Source organism: Protopterus annectens, chromosome 1.part0 (genome assembly GCF_019279795.1).
Source record: "Protopterus annectens isolate FY-2018-M chromosome 1.part0, PAN1.0, whole genome shotgun sequence".
In the NCBI taxonomy this organism is placed as follows: Eukaryota; Metazoa; Chordata; order Ceratodontiformes; family Protopteridae; genus Protopterus; species Protopterus annectens.
The window spans coordinates 765,933,877-765,960,897 of NC_056725.1; the positions used below are offsets into that span (position 1 = coordinate 765,933,877).

Here is a 27,021-nt window from a genome sequence, read left to right on the forward strand (position 1 = left end):
ACTAATGGATAGAGGCAGTTCCTAAATACTTTATCCCATGCATGGGTCCCCTCAAATTTTATATGGTATGATCCGGCTAATACACAATCAACCATGGTATGGGTAAGGCCCATCTCTAACCAAATGAAATAGGTTAATTACAGCACAAAAAGATAAATGGGCTAGGCTTAAATGGCCCTCAAGAATAGCTAGAATAGTACTTGCCTATAAAAACATGCAAGTATAGTTTGCTTCTTGTTTACTGCGCTGTTTCACTTAAAAATACTAAAAACCAAAAGTAATAAAGAAATCTGCCACCACTTTATAAAAGCGGTGTTAAAAATGACTACTTGAAAAGTACAGTTTTGTACCTACCATAAATGTAGATGCTCGAGTGCTAATACAGCTGCAGTAATCACAGATGGGTGATTGCCGTCAGGCGGGTCCTCGGTCGGCCGAATTCCAAAGTCTAGGTCCGGCGGTTGTTGTCGCTCTCTTTCCTGACGTCAGTGCGACAGGGGTATACAAGACACAGCCGACGCCATATTCTTCAGTCTTTCTTGCCCCAGATGTCAGGTGCCCCCAGAAGGAAGGCAATACATAAATTATATATCTATATAGTCAAGCAATGCAATATAATCAAAAATCAGTAGTTGCAAGCAAATACACCATAGAAGGATAACTCAAAATAGGTAGTATGAGGAGGTGTTAGCCACTAGGCCTTTACCAAGAGGGGAAGGAGGGAGGGAGGGAAACCTGTACTGCAGCTGTATTAGCACTCGAACATCTACATTTATGGTAGGTACAAAACTGTACTATGTTCATCGTGCATACAGCTGCAGTAATCACAGATGGGTAGAATCCCAAAGCTACGCACAGGGTGGTAGGCACTAGATGGAACTGGGAGCAGCCAGAATGCCCTGCAACACAGCAGTGGCAAAGCCTGCTCTAGTTTTGGAATATAAAGGCAGGTGGTAGTGTTTTGTGAAGGTAGGCACAGAACTCCAAGTGGCTGCCTCTAAAATATCTTTGGTAGGGGACTCCTCTGAGGAAGGCTGTAGAGGTAGCTGTGGCCCTTGTGGAGTGGGATCTGATGCCTGTAGGAACAGGTTTGCCATGAAAGGAGTAACAAAACTGTATGCAATGGCCTATCCATTTTGAAATTGTCTGTTTGGAAATTGGCTTCCCTTGAGCTCCTACAGCATAGGACACAAAAAGTTGTTCTGATTTCCTGAAGGGCTGTGTTCTGCCCAAATAGTAACGTAGCTGTCTATGGATGTCTAAGGAATGTAGCAGCCTTTCCCCTTTGTTTTGAGGATTGGGGTAAAAGGTAGGTAAGTGTATGGCCTGATTTAAAGCTACCCTGGATACTACCTTAGGCATAAATGAGGGGCTGGTTCGTAGGGAAACCCTGTCCTGATGGAAGATGAGAAAGGGCTGCACAGCCAAGAGAGCTTGTAGTTCCGAAACCCGACGAGCTGAGGTAATGGCCAGAAGGAAGACCGTTTTCCAGGACAGATATTGCAAATCTGTAGCGGCAGCTGGTTCAAAGGGAGGTAATGTTAATTTTTCTAGAATGTAGTTAAGATCCCAGGCTGGTATTGGTTGTTTCCTTGGAGATCTTATATTCTTAGCTCCTCTGAGGAACTGTCTTAAAAGTGGGTGAGAGAATAAGGGTGGATCAGTGTTGTATTCTGCAGAAATGGCTGAGGCATGAATTTTGATGGAGGAAAATGAAAGTCCACTGTTCAACAGCTCAGCTAGATACTGTAATATCTGAGGCAAATTCAGTTTTCTAGGATCCTGGCCTTTTTTCTCATTCCAAGCACAAAAACGTTTCCATTTTGCGGAGTAAGCCTTTCTAGTAGATGGCCTTCTGGCCTCCAAAATGACATCCTGCACTTCTTTGGCGAGTAGGGTCTGTTGTGGTGTTAAGGAATTTTCCATGCAGCCAGATTGAGAGTTTTCAGCTGACTGTGAAGAGTTTTGTAGCTGTGCTGAGTCAGTAGAAGAGGCATTATAGGTAGGGTCCAGGGAGGAGTATGTGTTAGGCTCCTCAGGAGTGGGTACCAGTGTTGTCTTGGCCAGTCTGGAGCAATCAGTATCATCTTCGGTCTGTCTGCTCTTGCTTTCAAGAGCACCTTGGGCAGAAGAGGCAAAGGTGGGAAAGCGTAAACTGTCCATGTTGCCCAACTGAAAGAAAGGGCGTCCACTCTCCAGGCCTTTGGATGAAAGGTCCTTGAACAGAACTTTTTCAATTGATGGTTCCTGTGGGAGGCGAAGAGATCTAGGTCTGGTCTTCCCCACGCTTGGGTAATCTTTGTAAACACTTGAGGATGCAACTTCCATTTGTGTGGATCTGTCATATTTCTGCTTAGATTGTCTGCCAGCGTGTTTTCCAATCCTGGCAAGTACTGTGCTTGAAGTTCGATTTGCCATTCCAGAGCCAAGTTCCAAAGCGACATGGCTAGCCTGCACAGGGGGGTATGAATGTGTTCCACCTTGTTTGTTTATGTACCACATTACTGTGGTGTTGTCTGTTCTTATCAATAATTGCCCTGGATGCAGGAGGTCCTTGAAAATTGTAATTGCATTTAGCACTGCTAGCATTTCTTTTTGATTGATGTGAAGGTGCTTTTCCTTTTGGGACCATTTGCCCTGAATGCACCTGTCTCATGTGCGCCCCCCAGGCGTCGTCTGAGGCGTCTGTTGTGATGACTTGATTTGCTTGAGGCTTGCAGAATGGAAGGCCTGTGTTTGTTTGACATGCTTGGGGCCACCATAGAAATTCCTTTTGCAAACATGGAATTATCGGTATTATTGTTTCCAAACTGTGGCTGTATTGAGACCATAGGTTTTTTGGGTACCATTGAAGTTTCCTCATATGCAACTTTGCACATGGGATTAGAAGAATACAAGATGCCATGACACCCAGAGCCTGCAGGATTTTCCTTGCAGTGAGTCTGGTACAATTTGAAGTAATGAGTTAGTTGCCCTTGTTTTTCTGGCGTAAGATAGGCCATCTGGGTGTTTGTGTCCAAGTTGGCACCCAGGAAAAGTACAGTTTTGTACCTACCATAAATGTAGATGTTCGAAGATCCACATTGCTGCAGTCCTAACACTTGGGGTAGTCCGCTGTCCCAGTCGGCCCGAATACCAAAGTATAAGGCTGACGTCGGTCAAGGCGCATTAGTCTGACGTCAGGACGTCAGGTTACAAATGCGCATGACCGACGTCATATCCTCAGTCTTTTCTTGCCCCAGATGTCAGAAGACCCTAAAAAGATAAGGCCAAAACCAAAAAACACCAAACACTCCTGTACCTAATATATGTACAATATATACAATTTTACAAAAGTACAACCCCACCCACACAACCACCCCTAAACACAGAGGGGAAGGAGGGAGGAATTGACTGCAGCAATGTGGATCTTCGAACATCTACATTTATGGTAGGTACAAAACTGTACTATGTTCTTCATCTCACATTGCTGCAGTCCTAACACTTGGGTAGAATCCCAAAGCAGAGGTAAGGGAGGATGGCTAAACTATAATGAAGCAGGAGCTGCCAAAATGCCCTGCAACACGGCAGTGGCAAAACCAGCCCTGGATTTAGAATAGAGAGGAAGGTGGTAATGCTTAGAGAAAGTATGCACTGAACTCCAAGTAGCTGCCTCCAAAATATCCTTAGTTGCCACCCCCCTAAGAAATGCTGTTGAAGTGGCAGTAGCCCTAGTGGAATGAGGCCTAATCCCAGCTGGAATCTCCTTGCCATGATGGGAATAACAGAATGCAATGCAAAACCCAATCCACTTAGATATAGTTTGTTTTGACACAGACTTGCCCTGAGAACTCAAAGCAAAAGAAACAAACAACTGCTGAGACTGCCTAAAATCCCTAGTCCTGCTTAAATAATAACGCAACTGCCTGTGTACATCTAAAGTGTGCAAAATCTTTTCCCCCTATTTTGGGGATCTGCATAAAAAGTAGGCAAATGAATAGTTTGGTTTAAAGCCACACTAGAAACCACCTTAGGCATAAAGGAAGGATTAGTACGTAATGATACCCTATCCTTATGGAAAATCAAAAAAGGCTCAACCGCCATAAGGGCCTGCAATTCAGAAACCCTTCTTGCAGAAGTAATAGCCAACAAAAAAGCAGTCTTCCATGACAAGTATTTCAATTCGGCAGTAGCAGAGGCTCAAAAGGTTGTAGAGTAAGTTTCTCCAACACAAAATTGAGGTCCCAAGCAGGAGTAGGAGCTCACGTGGGGTCTTATATTCTTTGCCCCTCTAAGAAATTGCTTGAACAAAGGATGAGAAAACAATGGTGGGTCACAATCATAGTGAGCTGAAATTGCTGCAGCATGAATCTTAATGGAAGAGAAAGACAAACCTTTGTCCAATAACTCAGTAAGATATTGAAGAGCCACACTCAAATTAGGCTCAGAAACATCCAAATCCTTTGCTGCACTCCAAAATAAAAATCTCTTCCATTTTTCTGCATACACTTTACGTGTACTAGGTCTTCTGGCTTCCATAATCACATTCAAAACTTGTTGAGGAAGTTGAGACCTGCTGTGGTTCAAAACAGAATATGCCAGGCTGTTAGATGAAGAGAGTGAAGCTTGACATTGAGTAGATGACCGTCCCTCTGAGACAAAAGGTGTGGAATCAAAGGTAAAGGCCATGGAGGCTTCCTTACCAGATTCCTCAGTAATGGGTACCAGTGTTGCCGAGGCCAATCTGGAGCTATTAAAATCATCCTTGGCTTGTCTTGTCTGACCTTTAGGAGTACCTTTGGGAGGAGAGGCAGAGGTGGAAAGGCGTACACATGAAGATTTTTCCAACTGAAAGAAAGAGCATCCACTTTCCAAGCTGTGTGATGAAACCTTTTCGTGCAAAACTTTGGCAGCTGGTGGTTTAGTGGAGAAGCGAACAGATCTATGTCTGGAGTTCCCCATGACACTTTCAATTTCCGAAATACATGAAGATCCAGTTTCCACTCGTGGGGATCCATGATTTGCCTGCTTAACACATCTGCTAAGGAGTTCTGTGCTCCTGGCAGAAACCTTGCCTGAAGATTTAGCTGCAAGCTGAGCAGTCTCCCACAAAATCATTGCTTGCCTGCATAGAGGATAAGAATGTGTTCCCCTTGCTTGTTGATGTACCACATGACAGTTGTGTTGTCTGTTAGAATCAACACCTGCCCTGGAAGAAGTAACTCCTTGAAAGCCATTAATGCAAACTGGACTGCTAACATCTCCTTCATGTTGATATGTAGATGCTGTAGTCTGGCAGGCCACTTGTCTTGTATCCACTTTCCATTCAGATGAGCTCCCAAGCTATGTCTGAGGCATCTGTCGTTAGAATCTGACTCGCCTCTGGCCGGGTCACAGAGAGTCCCTTGTTTAGGTGACATTCCTGAGCCCACCACAAAATTCCTTTTGAATGCAAGGTATTATTTGAATGACAGTGTCCAAATCCTGGCAGTGCTGTGTCCATACATTTTGAGATACCATTGCAGCTTCCTCATATGCAGTTTGGCATTGGGAAGCACCAGAATACAAGATGCCATGAACCCTAAGGCTTGAAGGACTGTCCTTGCAGTCAGCCCGGACTGAAGAGATAGTTGATGGAAGTAAAGGGAAAGATTCTTTTGTTTGTCCGGGGTTAAAAAGGCCATCTGGGTTGCTGTATTCAGTCTCACACCCAGAAAGCACATGTCTTGAGAGGGTACTAGACTGGACTTTATTTCGTTCACAGAATACCCCAGGCATCTTAGCACTGCTATCACATATTCCAAATGCTGAAGAAGCTCGTCCTTTTCTTGAGCCAGAATCAGGCAGTCGTCCAAGTAAGGATAGATTTGTATTCCTTTCAGCCTGAAGAAAGCTATGACTGGAGCCAGAACTTTTGTGAATACTCTGGGCGCAGTAGATAAGCCAAAGGGCAATGCAGAGAACTGATAATGGGAATTCCCAGCTCGAAAACGCAGATACTTCCTGCAACTGAGTTTGATAGGCACATGAAGGTAAGCCTCCCTGAGATCTAAAGTTACCATCCAGTGATCTTTGCCCAGCAGAGGTAAAAGCTGTTGTAACGTCAACATTTTGAACTTGGGAATGTCCAGATAAGTGTTGAGGATAGATAAATCCAAAATTGGTCTCCACGTGTTCCCCTTTTTTGGTACTAGGAACAGGCGAGAATAAAATCCTAGGCCCCTTTCTGGCACAGGAACCGGCTGAATGGCCCCTATTTGGAGTAACAGAGAAATTTGCTTGTGAGCTTCTTTTCTTTGTATAGGAGGAATGTCTGGCATGCCTTTGAAAGGAGGCAAGGTATGGAAATAAAACCTGTAACCGTGGTGAATGATATCCAATACCCATCTGTCTTGGGTAATTAAACTCCAATTTTCTTTGAAAAGTGCCAGCCTTCCTCCCAAAGGTGCTGCCAGACGAGAAGGCTCTGGCAGCTGAAAAGGCAGGTCATTGGGTCTGCTTACGAAAGGACTGACCCCTGCCCTCACCAGAAGACTGAGCAGGTGAACTCCCTGTTCTAGGCCTAAAAGAACCTTGAGCTCTACCCCTACCACGTCTAGACCTACCCCTAGACTGGGAATCATAAGAAGGATATGTCCACCCCTTAGTAGGCCAATTTCTACTAAACTTCGGAGGCTGAACCTGCAAAAAATCTTTAACAGTCTGCATAGACTTAGCCTTGTCCTCCATTTTCTTTAAAACTGCTTCCACAGGCGAACCAAATAACACATCAGATTGTAAAGGAGCATCTAAAATCCTTGTCTTTACATGCTCAGCTAAATTCTGATCCCTCAGCCAGGCGTGCCTGCGAAGAACAGAACCAGTGGCTGCCACCCTAAGAGGCCTGTACAGCATCAAAACCACATTGCAAGGAATGCTTACCCACCTGTTCAGAAACATGAACTAAATCATGCAACTCTTTACACTCAATACCTTCCGCCAGAGCATCTACCTTAGACTTCAATTGTGAAAGGAGATAATTTTGGTATTTCAACATGTGAAACTGGCAATTCAAAGCCCTCATGGCTAAAGTGGAAGAAGTATACACCTTCTTTCCCCATCTATCCAAAGCCCTTGCCTCTTTATCAGGAGGAACAGGATTTTTAACAACAGAAGCCTTAACACCTTTAGGGCCCTGAGAAACAGTTTCTGGGTCTGCCCCCCCTAGGACTCTTAAAAAGATACTTATGAGCTTCAGGCACCCTATAATACCTATCCGGTTTAACTGGGGCAGGAGGCAAAGAATCAGGGTTCAGGGAAAGCCTCTGCAAAAACATCTTCTACCACATCCAGAACAGGAGGTATAGCTAAAGGCCTATGCTGGGGTAGAAACAAAAATTCCCTAAGCCTTTTCCTGGAATCAGAGAAATCTTGACCTTCCCATTTAAAATGCTCCCTCATGGAATGAAGAGTCTCTGAAAAAGAAAAATCCTCAGGAGGAGAAGCCGAAGGAGTAGAATCATCTACATCAGAATCAGAATAAGGAGGATACTCCTGCAAGTCTTCAGCCGAAGACTCAGAAGCCTCCGAACACTGCTCAAAACTCTCAAGCTCAGGTTCCACCCTAGGCCTCTTATCAGGGGGGGGCATAGAACCTCCAATCATAGTAATCAAATCTTCTGCCATTTTAAGCATATGTTTCTTAGGCAGAGACCCTGAAGAACTAGGGGAGACCCCCACTGAAGTTAACCCTGGCCTGCCTCTAGAAGAAGCCTTGGAAACAGAAGGGGAGGGCCTAACCACCTTAGGAAGGGAGGGGAGAACAGCTACCTGAGAAGCCCCTTCAGCCTGGCCTACCTCCTGAGAGGACACATCTTGTAACAGTAAAGTCTCTCCCTGAGAATCCAAAGGAACTTCAGGTAGAACCACCGGCTCCACCGAGCCCTCTAAAGAACCGACGTCCGGGACAGACGGTTCTTCCAACCTAGGCTTAGCTGCTTTGTCCTTGCGCTTTTTAGACGAAGCGGTCGTCGGAGCATCCGACGGCATGTTATAATTACAACGCTTCCCAAAAACTAACCTGGCACAATCTAATCTTCTCTTTATAGTGCGTTTGTTAAATCTAGCACAAGAGCGACAGCCAACAACGTCGTGCTCAGGCCCTAAGCAAGGTATACACAAGGTATGGTAATCCCTATGAGGTATCTGTTTCCCACAAGAAATACAGTTATTCACTTTTTCTGACATCCGGTTAAATACTGAGGCAAGAAAACCAAAATATTCCCAACGGGTACTTAGCCAACTTTGATTCGGTCTGAAACTCCGACTTCAGAAAATTTCAGAACGCCAACCTGCACTCGCAATACTGCTTCTGCATCGGACCATGCGGCAAAAAAGACTGAGGATATGACGTCGGTCATGCGCATTTGTACCCTGACGTCCTGACGTCAGACTAATGCGCCTTGACCGACGTCAGCCTTATACTTTGGTATTCGGGCCGACTGGGACAGCGGACTACCCCAAGTGTTAGGACTGCAGCAATGTGAGATGAAGAACATGTTATTTTCTGAGATGGTGTTAGCCTGGATTTCTCCTTGTTGACTGTGTATCCCAGAGAATTCAATAACCGTGTTACATAAGCCAGATATTCCAGAAGTAGGTGCTTGTTTTCCGCTTGGATCAGGCAGTCATCCAAATAAGGGTAAATTTGTATCCCTTGAAGTCTGCAGTAAGCAATTACTGATGCCAGGCATTTCGTGAATACTCTGGGCGCAGTAGATAAGCCAAAGGGCAATGCAGAGAACTGATAGTGGATTGAACCTGCAAGAAATCTGAGGTATCTTCTGCAGCTTTGTCTGATTGGGACATGCAGGTATGCCTCCTTGAGGTCCAATGTTACCAGCCAAAACTCCTTGCCCAGCATGGGAAGAAGCTGATGTAAAGTGAGCATCTTGAATTTTGGTACGAGTAGAAATGTGTTTAGGATGGATAAGTCCAAAATGGGTCTCCAGTTGGTTCCTTTCCTTGGTACCAGAAAAAGTCTGGAATAAAAGCCTTGACCTTGTTCGTGAGTAGGTACCTCTTGAATAGCTTTCATGACCATAAGCTTTGAAATTTGTATTTGAGCCTCTGCCCTTTGATTGTGTGGCAGATTCGGCATGCCTCTCATTTTTGGAAGTGTGAAAGTGAAATCTGTAACCTCTGTTTATAATGTCCAGGATCCATTTGTCTGTTGTGATAATATGCCAATTTCTTGTAAATAATGCCAGCTTTCCTCCCAAGGGTGCTGCCAGCTGAGACTTGCTTGGCATGGAAAGGGGGAAGTCATTGGGTTTGTTTCCTGTATTGCTGTGCACTGTCTTTGCCACCTCTTGTTGCTGGAGTTTGCCACTGTCTGCCTCTATATGATCCTTAAGGTTGTCCTCTGCCCCTTGTGCGCCTGTATCTACCTCTTTGTGGCTTGTCCGTGGCTGGAAAGGACCAGTTCTTTGCAGGCCAATTTCTGCTAAAACGTGGTGGTTGAACCTGTAGAAAAGCTTTGACAGTTTGCATAGATTTAGCTTTTTCTTCCATTTTCCGTAGTATCTCCTCAGCATTAGTACCAAATAGTACATCCTTTTGTAAAGGAGCATCTAGTAGCTTAGCTTTAACATGGTCAGGCAAGGTTTGTTCTCTAAGTCAGGCATGTCTACGAATGACTGATCCTGTCACAGCAGCTCTACTTGAGGCCTCTAGGGCATCATAGCCACATTGTAAGGTGTATTTACCCACTTGTTCTGCACTATGCATCATATCCTGCAACTCCTTCAAATCTGGTTGTTCAGGTTGAGACATTTTATTTCTTAATTGTGATAACAGAAACTGCTGATATTTAGGCATATGGAATTGACAATTTAAGGCCCTCATGGCTAGGGTAGCTGAGGTATATACCTTTTTTCCCCACCTTTCTAAGGATCTAGACTCTCTTTCGGAAGGTAGTGGATTCTTAGCAGTAGAGGCCTTCATTCCCTTGGGGCCTTGAGAAATGGTTTCAGGGTCAGCATTATGGCTTTTGTAAAGAAATTGGTGAGAGGTAGGAACTCTGTAGTACCTATCAGGCTTGACTGGGGCAGGAGGCAGGGAATCCGGATTTAGGCAAGCCTCAGAGTAAACATCAAGTATGTCCAAGACAGGCGGTATCGCCAGAGGTCTGTGCTGAGGTAAAAAAAGAAATTCCCTAAGTCTTTTCTTGGAATCAGAAAAGTCTTGACCTTCCCAATGGAAGTGTTCCCTCAAGGTGTGCAAGGTTTCCCCAAAAGAGAAATCCTCTGGAGGAGATACAGAAGGAATGGACTGCTCTGCATCCGAATCTTCAAAAGGGGAGTATGAGTGTTCCTCTTCATCAGAATGTTCTGAAAGAATGGAATCCTGGTCAGAAGAGGGAGAAGCTTCCTCCACTCGGGGTCTCTTGTCTGGAGAGGGTTGGGAACCCCTAATTAAATCCTCAGCCATTTTTAGCATCTGCTTTTTAGGCATGGGGCCTGGAGATGGGCCCTGTGCAACAGGCCTCTTGGGATGCATGGCTGATTTGGACTTAGGTAAAGGCCTTAATGGAGAAGGAAGATGAGGGTCTAAAAACACCATGGATGGAAGTGGACCTATCCACATTTGGAGGCTCAACACTCACAGTGGCTTCGGTGGTTGTAGTCTGGGTGTGGGCCGAGGAACCTGCGGTCTCGGTTACAGAGGACACTGCCAAAGAAGTGTCGTCGGTAGTCAGGAGCTGCGTAGGCGCCTCGCTGAGAACCGGACCACGTGTAGCCGGTTTTGGTGTGGTGTCGGTCTTTGTCCTTGCATTTTTTGGACAAAACGGTAGTCGGAGTATCCGACGACATTTTATAATCAAAGGTTTTACCAAAAAAGTGCTGGGCGAACTCCGTCCGACGCTTAATAGTGTGTTTATTGAAAGTAGCGCAAAAGCGACAGGCCGAGACGTTGTGGTCTGGGCCTAAACAAGGTATGCAGAGGGAATGGAAATCCTTATGCGGTATTTGCTTCCCACAAGAAATAGAATTGTTAACTTTGTCTGACATCGGTCTGAGGCAAGAAAAGTTTCCCCAACGGGGTACTTAGCTTTAAAGAAGACTTCGGTTTCCAATTATTCGTAATTTCAGGAGCTGGCCGACCGGCACTTGCGAACTGCTTCTGCTTCGGGCACCGCGTGGCAAAAAAGACTGAAGAATATGGCGTCGGCTGTGTCTTATATACCTCTGTCGCACTGACATCAGGAAAGAGAGCGACAACAACCGACGCCGGACCTAGACTTTGGAATTCGGCCGACCGAGGACCCGCCTGACGGCAGAGAACCCATCTGTGATTACTGCAGCTGTATGCACGATGAACATCTAAGCAAACAATCCTATGAATAGCAGTCATACAATAAATCCTCTAAACAAAGCTAGTCTGTTTTTTTTAAACATCACGGTAAACACAAAATGAGAAGTTATGTACCTACCATAACGTTCCATGTTAGTTGTCTTCTCTCGCCTTCTTTGTTGCTTGATGGGTTCAGAGCCGATCCTCGGCTCCGACTCGGCACTTTGCTAAGCTCGAGAGTCACTTGTACCAGCTCGAGGCAGCCCCATATCCCATGATGCAAGGCGGTAAGTACCCAGATCTCGTTTGTTGTCTATAGGCAATAACACCTAGCATAAAAAACTTCCCAAAAGGAAGAAAGAAGGCAGAGAAAAAGCCTGAAGGATGGGTTAGGAAGACCAGAACTGTATGGTCTTAAAAAGCATACTTCCATGTAGGGAGAAAAAGGTCCGTCTAGGCTAGGGGGAAGGAGGGAGGGTCGCAAGAAAGAAGGCGAGAGAAGACAACTAACATGGAACGTTACGGTAGGTACATAACTTCTCAATGTTAAGTTGTCAATCTCGCCTTCATTCTTGCTTGATGGGACCGCGTCCCTAGCACCTCTATCCTGGGGGCTCAATGGAACAGACTCTTGAGAACTGTAGAGCCAAAACTGGCTCTGTCCCTGGAGGCCAAATCCAATTTGTAATGAGAAACAAAGGTATGAGGAGTGGCCCAAGTGGCTGCTGCACAAATAGTGTCTAATGGAAGTCTAGCCTGAAAGGCTGTGGAAGTGGCTAAGCTTCTGGTTGAATGCGCTTTAGGTTTCGAGCACAGCTGTTTTCCCCTGAGCTGATAGATTTCAGAGATGACAGAAGAAAGCCATCTAGATAAGGTCACTTTTGAGACGGGAAGGCCTTTTTTGTTATCAGCATAAGAAATAAAGAGCTGATCGGATTTCCTGAACTGTTTTTTTTCTGTCCAAATAATATCTGAGTTGGCGGTGAACATCAAGATAATGTAATTTTTGTTCCGATCTGTTTGAGTAGTTTGGGAAAAATACAGGAAGGTCAACAGACTGATTCAAATTACTCTTTGAGGCGACCTTAGGCAAAAAGGTCGGATTAGTTCTCAAGGATACTCTGTCTTTGTGGAAGACCAAATAGGGGGGACGAACAGAAAGAGCATGAAGTTCAGGATACTCTCCTAGCCGACGTAATAGCAACCAGGAATAGAGTTTTCCATGAAAGAAATTTCAGGGAACATGGAACAGCTGGCTCGAAGGGAGGAAGAATCAAGGATGTCAGCACTAAATTTAGGTCCCATTGAGGAGGAGGACTCCTGACTGGAGGTTTCAGGAGAAAAATTCCTTTTAAGAAGGCTCTACAAAGCCTGTGGGACATAATGTTGTGATCTGCGAACCCGACATGAAAGTTCGAGATAGCCAACTGAACTTTGACCGTGGAAGAAGAAGAGCCCGCGTGAAAGATTTCCGCTAAGAAATCCAGAACTGCTTGGACTGAAGCAGTAAAAGGATCAATATTTTTAGCTTTTGCCCAACAAGAAAAGCGTTTCCATTTGCTGGTATAAATCCTTCTAGTAGAGGATTTTAGGGAAGCTACTATGATGTCTCTAACAGGATTAGAGATCATAGGAAGCCTGGCTAAGGAAGGAAGTGGAGCAACCATGCTGTGAGGTTGAGAGAAGGGATAGACCGGTGCAGCTGACCGGATTGGTGAATCAGAAGGTCTGGTACTGGGTCCAGATGCCACGGCTGCACTAAAAGGTGACGATGGAGGAACGGGAACCAAATTTGTCGAGGCCAATAGGGAGCAATGAGAATCATTTTGGCTCTCAAAACGGTGGCTTTCTGGAGTACTTGTGGAATCAGCGGAAAAGGAGGAAAGGCATAAAGAAGTCCCTGGGGCCAATCCTGGGTTAGAGCGTCTCTGGGGGATGGCCTGGCAGTGGGAAGAGAGAAAAGAAGTCTGGGCATTTGCTGTTTTGGGGAGTAGCAAAAAGATCGCAACATGGGCGGCCCCATTCTAGAAAAATCTCCTCCACTATAGATTGTTTGAGAGACCACTCGTGAGGCATGAGAATAGCTCTGCTCAATCTGTCCGCTAATATGTTGGTTTTCCCAGGGATATGCGTTGCTACCAGAAACCGATGAGAGGAGATTGCCCATTGCCAAAGTCTGAGAGCTTCTCGACACAAGGGGTAGGACTTGGTTCCGCCCTGTTTGTTGATATACCATACTACAGACATGTTGTCTGTGTGAACTGCAATTGTTCCCAAGGGAAGAAAGTCGTTGAGGGCTTGCAACGTTAAAAGCACTGCTCTCATCTCTAGGACATTTATGTGCAGGTGGTATTCGAACGGTTGCCACGTCCCATGAACCAACCTGCCCTGATAATGACCCCCCACCCGATCAGGGAGGCGTCCGTAGTGACAGTGGCTACCGGGGCCGGGGATACAAAGGGTCTGCCTTGGTGAATCTGGGGGGAAGCAATCCACCATGAAAGATGATTCTTGCAAATCTGTGTCACCAGTATTTGGTGACGCATTGGAAGTTGTTGGTAAGACCACTGAGTGAACAACATCCACTGAAGCAGGCGCATGTAGAAGCGGGCCAGGGGAAGAAGAGTAATGGCCGCAGCCATGAGGCCCAACACCTTTAGAACCATTCTGGCTTGTACTTTTTTGCTGGCTAGGATGATCCTCACGTGACTTTGTATATCTGAGATTCTTTGGTCTGTGAGGGTTGCTGACATCCGAACAGTGTTTAAGTTTGCCTATGAAAGTAATAGACTGGCAGGGCAATAAGGAGGATTTTTCGTAGTTGATCGAAATTCCCAATTGAGTGCAAAGATTTATTGTGTAATCCCTGGCTTGAAGAAGTTGATGCCTGGTGGTGGCTGAAAGGAGCCAGTCGTCGAGGTACGGAAACACCTGGAATCCTTGACGTCTCAGGTGAGCCGTGACCACTGCCATACATTTGGTGAACACTCTGGGGGCTGTAGTGAGACCAAAGGGCAGGGCTCTGAATTGAAATGACTGGACCCCAGCCGAAGCGGAGAAATCTTCTGGAGCGTCTGTGAATTTTTATGTGATAGTACGCGTCCTGAAGATCTATTGAGCACATCCAGTTGTCCTTCTCTAGGAAGGGCAGAACTGACTGAAGTGTGACCATTCGAAATCTTGTCTTTCTCACAGACTTGTTGAGTCTGAGATCCAATATTGGTCTCCAGTCTCCGCCTTTTGGTGACCAAAAGAATCTTGAGTAGATTCCGGGCTCTGAATGGTCTGCTGTAACTGGCTGAATGGCTCTTTTTTGTAGAAGTTTTAATACTTCTAACTCTGCAACTTCCCTTAGACCGGGTGGTACATCTGGAAGGGAATTTGAGTGAGAGAAGGGACTTTCCTCGAAAGGAATTTTGTAACCCTCGGATATGATCGACTGTACCCATCTGTCTTGAGTGAGGGAACGCCAGGCTTCTGGGTACAGCGATAGTCTTCCCCCGACTGCCTCCAAGGATGGACAGTCGGGCAACATCTCAGGGATGCTGAAAGGGCTTGTCAGAGAGGCTCTCTGCTTCCCTGGTTCTGTGGACCCCCTCTGCCTCTAGAGCGGCGTCTGTTATTATTACCCCCTCTGCCTCTAGGGGTAAAATGACCACGTGTATCCGGCATGACTCCTTGGGATTTGCGGAACCACATCTTTCCACCCTTCTGTCCTTTAGGGTAAGGTCTAGAAGGGGTGGAAAAACGGACCCACGCAGAAAGAGTCTTGCCGTCCTGTTCACACCTGGTCAATGTATCCTTCACTTGAGGGCCAAACAAAGCTGACCCATCAAAGGGAGAATTTGTGAAGGACGCCTTAAAGGGATCTGCAAAATTACAGAGCCGCATCCAGGCTTGGCGTCTAAGAGCCACCCCTGTACCTGCGGCTCTACTCGCTCCATCTGCTGCATATGATATCAGTTGCATGGAGGAGTTAGCAATAGAATTAAGGATTCCTAGCTGCGAAGCAATTTTTTCTTGAGCCCCTGCAGCTGTGGGATCCTGTACTACTTCACCTAGTTCCTTAAGGATGTCCCTTTGGAGTCTGGTGAAGTGACATAAGTAGTTCAGCGAGCGCATAGCAAAGGTCGCTGAAGAGAACATCTGCTTACCATACCTATCCATGGTCCTAGAATCCTTATTAGGAGGATGGACAGGTACGGAAGGATCTGCAAGTTCCTTCTTAGTGGCAGCCGCCACCACCATGGCATCAGCAGGGACACCATTCGTAAGGAATTGCTTTTCCGAAGGGGCAGTAATAAATTTAGACGGCCTCCTAGGAACTGGCTCTACAGAGTCAGGAGCAGCCCAAGCCTTTCGAGCAATAACCTCCATAATGGGTACAAAGGCGGAGACACCCAGGAGGTGGAGGGCCGAGATCCAAACGCCTCTAGGTATACCGACTCATCCTCAGAGGGATTTGTGGAGGGTCAGTTTCCCCTCTGTTTTAGGAATTCTAGGATGTCTGAAAAGGAGACATCCTCAGAGGGTGATCTTGGGGATCCCTCCAACTCATCTAAGTCGGTATCTGAAGCGATAGACTCAGGGGAGTCTAGTTGTTTCCTCTTACAAATCCTCTTGCGCGGAGGATCTCCTGACTGATCAGGAGAATCCTCGGAAGAGGGGGTTATTCCCAGTGGGGAAACCTGAGGCGGAGGATCGCTGGGTCCGGGAGCAAGAGAGATGGCAGAGATATCGACAGGCACTGTAGAGGGAGGAGCTAAGGGAATAGACTGCTGGCTGAGCCCAGTGGCCAGCACACTCTTCATCACCTCGAAGGCCCCCCTCCCAGGGAGGTCCGAGAGAACCCGTTCCGAAGAAACCGGAACTCCAGGGCCCACCGAAAGGGAAGGCTCTGAGGCAGATGTCGGAGCCGAGCTCACCAAGGCCGAGGCTCCAAGGGGAAGAGCGGGGTCGGACAAGGGTCCGATGCCACTCACCCCCCTCGGAGGAGACCAGCGAAGCCCGACCACCGAATCCCTCTAAGGAAGGTCTCGAAGAGGAGATAAGAGTAGATGCCGAGGGTGCAGAAGGGGGGGGGGGGGTATCCGCCCCTCAGCCATAGCAGAAACTATCCCCGAAGACTCCAGCTCCAAACTCTGGGGTAGAGTCGAAGGAGGAACTTCAAGAGGGTGTGGACTAATAGTCGTCTGTTGAGACGAACTATGCAGCATCTGGGCCAGTGCCTGTGATTTCAATAATCTACTGACCACCCTCTCTAAATCATGGTCAGAAAGCCTGGATGACCTAGATGATCGGCTCCGATGGCTCCGTTCCGAGAGGAGAGGTGAGGCCGAGCCGAGTATCGGTTCCAAGGAAGGGGACCTGGACCTCTTCCTCGAAGGAACCATCGGAGCCGAGGACTTTTCGGCTCCGACAGAAGGTCTCGATGCATCGGCTCCAGCCGGAGCCGATACAGACATAAAAGTAACGGCGTCAGAGCCGGTCAGCGCCGACACCGAAGCCTGAGCCACATGGTGGTCGGAGCCAGTCGGAGCCGACACCGATGTGACTGAAACAGTATCGGCACCGATAGCCATCGGTGCCGAAGGTTTTTGCAAACCAGGATCGGCTCCAGCCGGAGCCGATCTCGACTCCGAAGGAGTCGGAACCGAGGCCGCAGGCTTGGACACAGAAGCCTGGGCCTTGGAAGACTTAGAAGTCTTGCTCGGAGCCGATTTAGCCGGAGAGCCCTCCGGTTTAAGAAGACCCCTTAAAATCAATTTATTCCTCCTCTCCTGCAGGACTCTCTGGCTAAAAGAATGACAAATCACACAGGAGTCCTGCAGGTGGAGAGGTCCCAGGCAATATAAACAAGAAGTGTGACCGTCTGTCAGAGACATCTTCTGACAGCACGAGTCACACTTCTTAAAGCCTGAGACCCTCTTGCTCTTTGGACATAGTGGACAAACTCAGAACCACACAGTCCCAAACAAACAACTAAACTATAGTTGAAAAAATAAAACCTCAACACACACACACACCCTGACAGGGGGGTGGGATGGGAGGGAAGAAGGACTGACTAAAAAAATTAAGTTTAAAAGTGAAAAGGGGCTAAAAACAGTTTAATATAAAACACTTACCAGGAGCTGGTAAAAGGAGGACCTCATCAGCGAAGCGGCAAACGAGATCTGGGTACTTACCGCCTTGCATCATGGGATATGGGGCTGCCTCAAGCTGGTAAAAGTGACTCTCGAGCTTAGCAAGGTGCCGAGTCGGAGCCGAGGATCGGCTCCGAACCCATCAAGCAAGAATGAAGGCGAGATTGACAACTTAACATCAGTAACTTCAACTGTCCTGTAGATAAAATGAAAGCAAACTGTCAGCTTTTGAAAGAAATCTGAAAAACTGATTTTTAACACTGTTTAGGCTTCTTGTTAATCTGACCTGTCCTGAAGTCCCTATAAAAATAAACCCATTATGTGCACAAAAGCAGCAAGGCTAAGGAGAGCTGCTTCTTTCAATTTTTCTTAAGTAAAAGAGGTGCATATTGCTCAATTATTTAGCATTCACTGGATGCCAAGTAAGTACTGAAGAAAAGTTTATCAGCAGCCCATTAACGGAAAACTTCTCTATGTAGTCTGCTTTGGTACAGGATAGCCTGGTCTTATCTGAACACACCCTCCTGGGAGTGAGATATATCACAACTAACCAAACAGGTGGACTTCCACAACACCAAAAAAAAAATCTAGCCAAGGTCCAGCTTACAGTGAAGTCATAAAAGGGTTTGAGTGTGTGCGCATATGTGAGTGTGAGATGCCCTAAACATTTAAGCAGAATAAAAGAATGGTCAGTAAAACAAATCAAAAGGTAGATTCAAATGTTTCAGATGTGACTAACCATGGTCTGAGCCTATAATGGACTAAGGTGGTCAATGCTGGACACCTGGGCTGTATAAAGATGCAAAACAGGCTGCAGAAATTCAAAAAAACTGTTTCAAGGATGTTTGTCACTGTGTTGGAAAGAAATTACACGTCTGGTCTGTATAGAATGGAAGAGGTAAAATATATATTTGGTATGTAAACCATGCTGAGTGAAAGGAGAACAACGCAGAGAAGAAGACAAAAAGGACATGACTAGTAGGTAAGGGATGGGGAAACTGATCAGATATTAGAAAATACATCTTGATATATGAATGGAATAACAGCAGTGGTGAGACTGCAAATACTAAAACATCATTAATCTTTAAAAAAAAAGGATGGAAATGATGAGTGAAAAGGTAAAGCAAGAAGAGAAACAGTGTGAAGGTAAGCCATACAAAGAAAAGAACAGAGAGGTTGACAACTCATTCCCACTGACTATTTTCATATGTTTGACAGATGACAGATTAAACAGTTCATAGATTAGTACTAAGCTAACTGCCCTTGCGAGTCATTTTAAGCCTAGCCAATTATCCCTTGTAAGACTGAAACCCTGCAGCTGGTGTTTGTAAGGCAAACACCTTAACCATTAGGCCACTCTCCCAACCCTCTACTTGTTAGCCAAGGAAACTCTTAACTTGAATGATGACTTTTAACAGCAGCAGCCTCAGTTACATGAAGGGTTATTCCACTTTCATCTGTATTAGCAAACCTCTAACCTTCTTTTAGGAATTTATAAGTACCTATAGCCAGAGTAAAACAGAAACCCACCAACCTTTTCCTTAAGAACCTTTTCTCTCTTCCTCTGCTTTTCTGTTTTCTTTTCTCCAACAGCAACAGGGACCGTCCTATCTTCTGGAGTGTCTTCTGAAACAGGGTGTTTTTTTTCTTTTTCTTTCTCCTCCTCCTCGCCTTCACTGTCTTCTAACAGGCCTTGACAGAGCTCTTGAAAGGTAGTCTCCTGGCAAGCAAGACCACAGTTACCTTGTAAAATTTGAGCAGAGACATGACATCTAAGAAATTCAAGCTCTACTGTACAACAGAAACTTAAAAGTTCTGCTCTACAAAGTACAGTTGTGTACACTTACCATAAATGTAGATGTTCGAGTGTATTCACTGTTACAGTCATCACACTTGGGTTATCTGCGCCTGCAGGTAGCCCTCAATTGCCACGAATACCAGAGACTTAGCATTTCTAAGTCGGTTGCTGTTGTTTCAGGACTGACATCAAGTCGTCAGGGGTATAACAGGCAGCCTGCGCCATTACATCAGTTTTTCTTGCTTCAAATGTCAGGAGCCCCCCAAATAGGGAGCTAAGTTATGGTGGAAAAGACACCACCAGTAAAAAGTAAATACCAATAGCCCTGTACAGGATATGTGATAGAGAAGGAAGGAGAGAGAGAGAAAGAGAGAAAGACAGACAGACAAGGGGGCTGGAGGGTGGGAAACCTGGACTGCAACAGTGAATACACTCTAACATCTACAGTTATGGTAAGTGTAGATAACTGTACTACATTCTTCGTGTTTCACTGTTGCAGTCATCACAATTGGGTTGATTCCCAAAGCTGAAGAATGGGTGGAGGCAGTCAAGAAGAGTTGGGGCTGGCTAGCATGCCCTGCAGGACTGCTGCTGCAAAACCTGCCCTGGATGTGGAAAAGATAGGGTGGTAATGCTTGGTGAAGGTATGAACAGAACTACAGGTAGTAACTTCCAGAATGTTGCCCTAGCTGAATGCGTTCCGACTCCCAGAGGGGGTTGTTTCCCATGGTATTTGTAACAGAAATGGTTACAGTGTGCTATCCATTTGGAGATGGTTTGTTTTGAAATGGCCTTGCCCTCTGCCCCTGGACTAGTAACTGGTCAGATTTCCTGAAGGGCTTAGTCCTATCAAGGTAAAATCTGAGCTGTCTGTGCACGTCTAAAGAGTGCAGGATCCTTTCCCCTTTATTTTGAGGATTAGGGAAAAAGGTTGGCAAATGGATAGATTGGATAAGAGCCACACTGGACACCACCTTAGGCATAAAAGTGGGGTTAGGCTTGAGGGAGACCCTGTGAGCATGAAAAATAATGAAGGGTTCCACAGCCATAAGTGCTTGTAACTCAGACACTCTACTAGCTGAAGTGATGGCCAGAAGCAAGGCCGTTTTCCAAGAGAGGAATTTTAAATCTGCTGACACTGCAGGCTCAAAGGGGGGGGTAAGTGTGAGCTTTTCTAGCATGAAGTTAAGGTCCCAAGCAGGGGTGGGGGCTCTCCTTGGTAGCCTTAAGTTGCTGGCCTCTCTCAGGAACTGTTTGATGAAAGGGTGAGAGAAGAGAGGTGGCTAAGTGCTGTAATGAGCAGAGATGGTAGAGGCATGGATCTTAATGGAAGAGAAGGACAGGCCTTTGAGGAGTAGGTCTGCTAGGTAATCCAGGATGAGAGGTAAGGAGGCCAGCGTTGTGTCTGCTACTTTAGAGTGAATCCAGGAACAATATCTTTTCCACTTACCAGCATAGGATTTCCTTGTACTGGGTCTTCTGGCTTCAAGAATGACGTCCAGTACCTGCTTGCTTAGGCTGGCCACTGGAGAAGAATTCAAGGAATAAGCCAGGCCGCAAGGTTCAGGGTTTGCAGTTGCAGATGCAAGATCTGTCCCTCCTGCTGAGTGAAAAGGGTTGGGATCTGGGCTGACACCAGTGACAGACTGCACATTAGAGGGGGTACCAGTGCTGGCATGGCCAGTTTGGAGCAGTCAGGACTGCCCTTGGTCTTTCCGGTCTTATGTTGAGTAATACTCATGTAAGAAGAGGCAGAGGGGGGAATGCATAGATTGAGAGGTTCACCCAATGGAAGGATAGGGCATCCATTTTCCAGGCCCTGCTGTGAGGTGTCCTGGTGCAGAATTTGCTGAGCTGGTGACTGTAGGGGGAGGCAAACAGGTCCACCTTTGGGGTCCCCCATTTCTGAATTAGAAGGCTGAAGGTGTTGAGGTCAAATTGCCACACGTGTGGGACTAGGAGATTTCTTAAGTCGTCTGCCAGAGAATTTTGTTTGCCTGGCAGGAATTGAGCTTGCAGATGAACATGCATGGTCAAAGCAGTGTTCCAAAGGGTCATGGCTAACCTGCAGAGTGGGCTCCCCCCTTCTTGTTGATGTACCACATCACTGTGGTGTTGTCGATTTTTATTAGGAAGGGTCCTGGTGACAGTAGGAATCTGAAAGTTGTCAGAGCATGCTGAACAGCTAGCATCTCTTTTTGGTTGATGTGCAGATGAATTTGCCTTGGGCTCCAGTGGCCCTGAATGCACCTGTCGTCCAGATGTGCCCCCCAGGCATAGTCTGATGCATCTGTGGTTAAGGTCTGGGTGGCGTGGGGTTGTGTAAAGGTTAGTCCCTTGTTGTGGTTGCATGCTGCTGCCCACCAAAGAAACTCTGTCCTTAGACAAGGTATGATAGGTATGATGGTTTCCAGGTCCTGAGAATGTTGCCACCAAAGACTTAAGTACCACTGAAGTTTCCTCATATGCAGTCTAGCATATGGAATTAGCAGAATGCAAGAGGCCATGAACCCTAGAGCCTGCAGGATTTTCCTTGCGGATAGCTAGGTTCTGGTAACCATTTGAGCGAAGTAGCCTGTTAGAAAGGCTTGTTTTTCTGGAGTAAGGAATGCCATATGGGATGCAGTGTCCAAGCTTGCTCCCAGGAATACAGTTTTTTGACTGGGGACAAGTTTTGATTTCTTTTCGTTGATAGTGTATCCCAGGGAGGTTAGAACGTCCTTTACAAATGTCAGGTGCAGCAACAGCTTTTCGTGACTGCCTGCCTGAATCAGGCAATCGTCCAAGTAAGGGTAAATTTGAATCTTTCTCTGTCTGCAATAGGCAATGGCTTGAGACAAGCATTTTGTGAAGACTCTGGGAGCAGTGGATAAGCCAAAGGGAAGTGCAGAGAAATGATAATTCATAGATCCTGCCCCAAAACAGACATTTTCATAAGGGGGTGGCTTAGCACTCCCTGTTTTAGAGGTGGCGATACTCTGTTGCTTAGATCTCTGCATACCCTGAGACTGTAATCTGGGGGGGCTGTCTCCCCTGGGTCTAGTTTGAGATGGCCTAGAAGAGGCTGGAAAGGACCAATGTTTCGAGGGGCAATGCCTACTGAATCTTGGAGGCTGCACTTGCAAAAAAATCTTTGACCGTCTAAACTGACTTAGCCTTTTCTTCCATCTTTTTTTAGAACCTCTTATGCTTTGGTGCCAGACTGTCCTTATTCAAAAGGGTGTCCAGTAATTTTGATTTGACATGGTCTGGCAAGGTCTGCTCCTTAAGCCAAGCATGCCTAAGTACAGAACCTGCGACTGCTGCTCTGCAAGATGCTTCTAGGGTGTCAAACCCACATCGCAGGGCATGCTTGCTGACTTGGCTTGCAAAATGCATTAGCTCCTGTCATTCTTTATTTTCTGCAAAGTCTGGAAAGATAGATCATTTTTGCTTAATATGTTGCTGGTATTTCAGCATGTGGAACTGGCAATTCAATGCCCTAATGGCAAGAGTTGCAGAGGTGTATACTTTTTTACCCAATCTGTCTAAATTTCGGGAATCCCTGTCCTAAGGGGTGGGATTCTTAGCTGTAGTTGCTTTTATGCCTTTAGGCCCTTGGGAGATGACCTCTGGGTCAGCAGTAGGATTTTTGAAAAGAAATTTGAAAGAGTCAGGGACTCTGTAGTAACTGTCTTGTTTCCTTGGAGCAGGGGTAAAGTATCAGGAGTTAGACTGGATTCCATAAAAACATCATCCACAACCTCCAAAACAGGAGGGATAGCTAAGGGTCTATGCTGTGGCATAATCTAAAAATTCCCTGAGTCTCTTTTTGGACTGAGGATAATCCTGGCATTCCCAGTGGAAATGCTCTCAAAGTATGCAGGGTTTCACCAAAAGAAAAATCCTCTGGAGGGGAAGCAGAAGGAATGGACTCTTCTGCATCTGAATCATCATAAGCAGAAGCAGATAAAGGCATGTCTTCATATTCAGAAATCTCAGAATCGTCAGACTCTTGGTCAGTTAAAGCTGCTGTGGACAGGTCTCTTTCTCTTAGCAGGGGAAGGCTGGCTTCCCCTAATCAGCATGATCAAGTCTTCTGCCAGTTTAAGCATTTGAGATTGTGGTAAGGAAGCAGGTGCTTGAGATTGGGTCATTGTTTTTTTAGGCATAGCTCGTACTCTTGGTCTTAGAAACTCGATAGTTTTAGACAGAAATGAAGACGTGAAAGAAGTCGTCGGTTTGTGTCGAGTATTGGTAATGCGAAGAACTTCCTCGGAAGTCGGTGCCTACACAGCGGCTCCAGACTCTGTAGTCAAAGAAGAGTCTCGCGGCATACCGGACTCCAAACAGGTCTCAGTAGAGGCCTACGAATCCATCGAAGCGGGCATCAGGGGTTGCGAAAACACCTGAGTACCGGCGAACTGGCGACTAGCTTAACGGAAGCATCATCGGCAGTTTTGGACCTGTGCGGTCTGTCTCTGTCTTTATCCTTACGTTTTTACCCAAGATCAGTAGACGGATGGCTTACCGAAGCCATTTCAGAATACGGAGAACGACAGCGAAATAAGGGCCCGATGACAAATAGTTTGGGCACCGAACAAAGCACAAAACCGACAGCGATGTACGTCGTGGTCTGGGCCTAAACAGGTGATGCAGTAAGAATGGAAATCTCGGTGTGGTATTTGCTTTCCACAGGCGAGACAATTGTTAACTTTTTCTGACTTTGGTTAGAGCAAGCAAAAAAGGATCCCCAATGGGGTACTTAGCTTTAGAAGACTTCAGCATGATTCAGTTCGGAAAAGAAAACTCAGGTAGCATCCAACCAGCACTCGTGCGAACTGCTTCTGCTTTGGGCTCCTCGGCAAGAAAGACCGATGTAATGGCGTCGGCTGACTGTTTTTCTACCCCTGACAACAGCTTTAAACTTGACAGCAACCGACACAGAAATACTAAGTCTCTGGTATTTGGGCCGACTGAGGACTACAGGCAGGCAGATAACCAAAGTGTGATGACTGCAACAGTGAAACACAAAGAACATCACATGGTTACACTAATAGTTATACCAGGGTAACTAAATAAACCACTTTTTGCAGTTATACTTGTAATGAGCCCTTTTAAACCGAAAATGGGTCAAGTTCCAGAATTTCTCTAAAACACACCTGCTAGCACACTGCAGTTATTCTACTCCGTTCCATAACTTACTTATTTTTGTTTCGATCAAAACTGGTAAAATTCTGGCATCTTAACAGGCTTCAGATTTTATCTACAGAATAAGACTAAAAGTACAATGCCAGCAGTAAAATGGGTAAACATAAAGCTAGAAGAAAACAAATGCTCGTGTAATGTGGCACTATACGATATCTTAAAACAGAGTTTGCATAAAAGTTTCTTTAAAGCAGAGATATTTTTCAGGTTTTCAACTAACACATCAACCCAGAAGCTGTTTTTGCTCATATACTAGAAGATTCCCCTCTATAAAACGCAGCAACTAAAATACAGCCAGAAATTTATCTCAAAATTACCTCTGTGGCAATATCCTCCTTAACTGGCACACTGAGTTGACTATTCAATTTTTCTTCTTCTTTCAGCTTTTTCAACTCTACCTCATGCGCCTTCAGTAGTAAAGCCTATAAAAAAGAGGTGAGTGATAAAAGAACATACACTTAACATACTAAAAAAGTGTGTACTTGTGCTATGACCATGTATTAATGTGTCTAATTGAAACACTGCAAACTGTTTAAACAATCAAGAAATTCCAAGCACTATGAAGTCAAAAATCATCATGTCATGTCATATGAAAAAGGTATGAATGTTCTGCTTGCCTACAATCTTAAATGATTCCACTCCACACATCTTTTGATTTCATCTAGATTACCTTGGTCTCATTTATGTACTCATCCAGGTAAAACCCAAAAGTCAGATGTGCCTTTTCAGATGTGACCAAAGAGCAAAGGTCCTTTTAAGTGAGCAGACAGTCATACAGAAACCAACTACAGACTAATGGAATCAAACCAAAGACTACAATAAGTTTAACTATTCACAGCTATAACCCTCTGAACTCTATCAGACAAAGGAAATACTATGTAGAAAGATTAGATGTGTAAAATCTTACCATAACCATAAAATGTCCTTCTCTCCCATATTGCAGTATTCTTACTGTGGGATCCTCCGCTTCAGGCGACCTGAACATCCAGCTCCTGCTCAAAAGCTTAAGCCGGGTTGTTGCCAGGTGTGTGGGGCGTCACATGCAGGGGTGTTAAATGAGACGTCTGCACTTACAGACCTCAGAACTGACTGCCCAGTCGGAAAACAGTCGGAGTACCAAAAGAATGCCATCTAGATAGGGTAAATGTAATGAAGACGTGTAGGTGGATGGAAAGGAATACTGCAACATGGAAGAGGACATCTATGGTTATGGTAAGATTTTACACAACTAATCTACGTCCTTCTATTCACATGTTGCAGTATTCTTACTGTGGGAGAATGTCACAGCTCAAGAGGAGGAAAGGGTGGTAGACGTTGCAGATTCCAGGAATCCATGCAAGACTGCCCTTGCAAAACCTGCCCTGGCTCTGGAAACATGGTCCAATTTGTAATGTTTCGCAAAGGTATGCACAGAGGACCACATGGCTGCCTCAAGAATGGTGGTTGGGTCCAGTTCTTTGAGGAGGGCCCCAGCTCTTGTAGAATGTGCCTCAACACTATAAGGTAAGTGTTTGCCATGGTAGGAGTAGTAAAAGGAAATTGTTTGGATACAGCCTTGCCAAAGGCCATGGGGTAGAACAACAATGACTTTGGTTTTGTCCAAATAGAACCTTGTCTGTGGACATCAAGGGAGTGGAGTACTCTCTCACTGTCATTCTGGGAAGAGGGAAAGAAGGTGGATAAATGAATAAACCGGTTGAGGGACAGTTCATTGACCACTTCAGGCATGAAAGAGGGATTGGTGTGAAGGGTTACCCTATCTTTGTGGAAGATAGTGTAGGGTGGGGATGCCATGATTTGCTTGTAATTTGGAGACCCTCCTTGCTGAAGTAAGGGCTACTAATAGGACAGTTTTCCATGTGTACATCTGCACAGAAGAAGCTTGCTAGTTCAAAGGATGCAATTGTGAGTTTTTCTAGTATGTGGTTTAGGTCCCAAGGTGGTGGGATAGGTTTCTTTGGTGGCCTAAGGTGGAGAACCCCTTTTAAGAATAATCTGACATCCAACCTGGAAAGCAGAGGTGGGTCCAAAGGTAAGCATGCAGAGATAGCAGATAAGTGGACTTTCACTGAAAAATTATGAAAGGTCTGACTTTATGAGCTCTCACACAGGCTAGGGACTAGTGGAACATCCGCTTGGAATGGGTCCCTTTGCCGAACCTTTTCCATTTGGAGACACAGGAATTCCTGGTAGTGGGTTTCATGGCCTGCTACAGAATGGAAAGCACGTCCTCTGAGTACTGGTGTCTGAAGGAATCAAGAGTTTATCACCCAGAGGGTTAAGCAGAGCATCTCCAGGTGTGAGTGAATGAGAGATCACTTCTGTTGTGTAAGCAGGTCCACCTTGTGAAGCAACTTGTGGTGACTGCCCTTGGCAACAGATAGAAGAGGGGAAACCAATGTTGCCTTGGCTAACAAGGAGTCACCAGCAAGATTTTTGGCTTGTCCCACTGGATTTGTAGAAGGACTTTCTGATTGACTGGGAAAGGGGGGGGGCATAAAGGAACCATCCCTTCCAAGAAATGGAGAAGGCATCTACTCTCCAGGCTAGTGGGGAGGGATCCTAGGAGCAGAAAAGCTG

At 45.8% G+C, this 27,021-nt stretch overlaps 1 protein-coding gene across 1 annotated transcript in view; it reads right to left on the bottom strand.

Annotated features, from left to right (window-relative positions):
- NOP53 (NOP53 ribosome biogenesis factor) overlaps window positions 1-27,021 on the bottom strand; it is a 952,413-nt gene that overhangs the window by 540,780 nt on the left and 384,612 nt on the right. The window contains exons 7-8 of the mRNA XM_044062795.1: window positions 24,759-24,863; window positions 18,983-19,176 (exon numbers count right to left, since the gene is read on the bottom strand). Coding sequence (XP_043918730.1) covers window positions 18,983-19,176; window positions 24,759-24,863 — 299 coding nt within the window. The remainder of the gene's footprint in view (window positions 1-18,982; window positions 19,177-24,758; window positions 24,864-27,021) is intronic.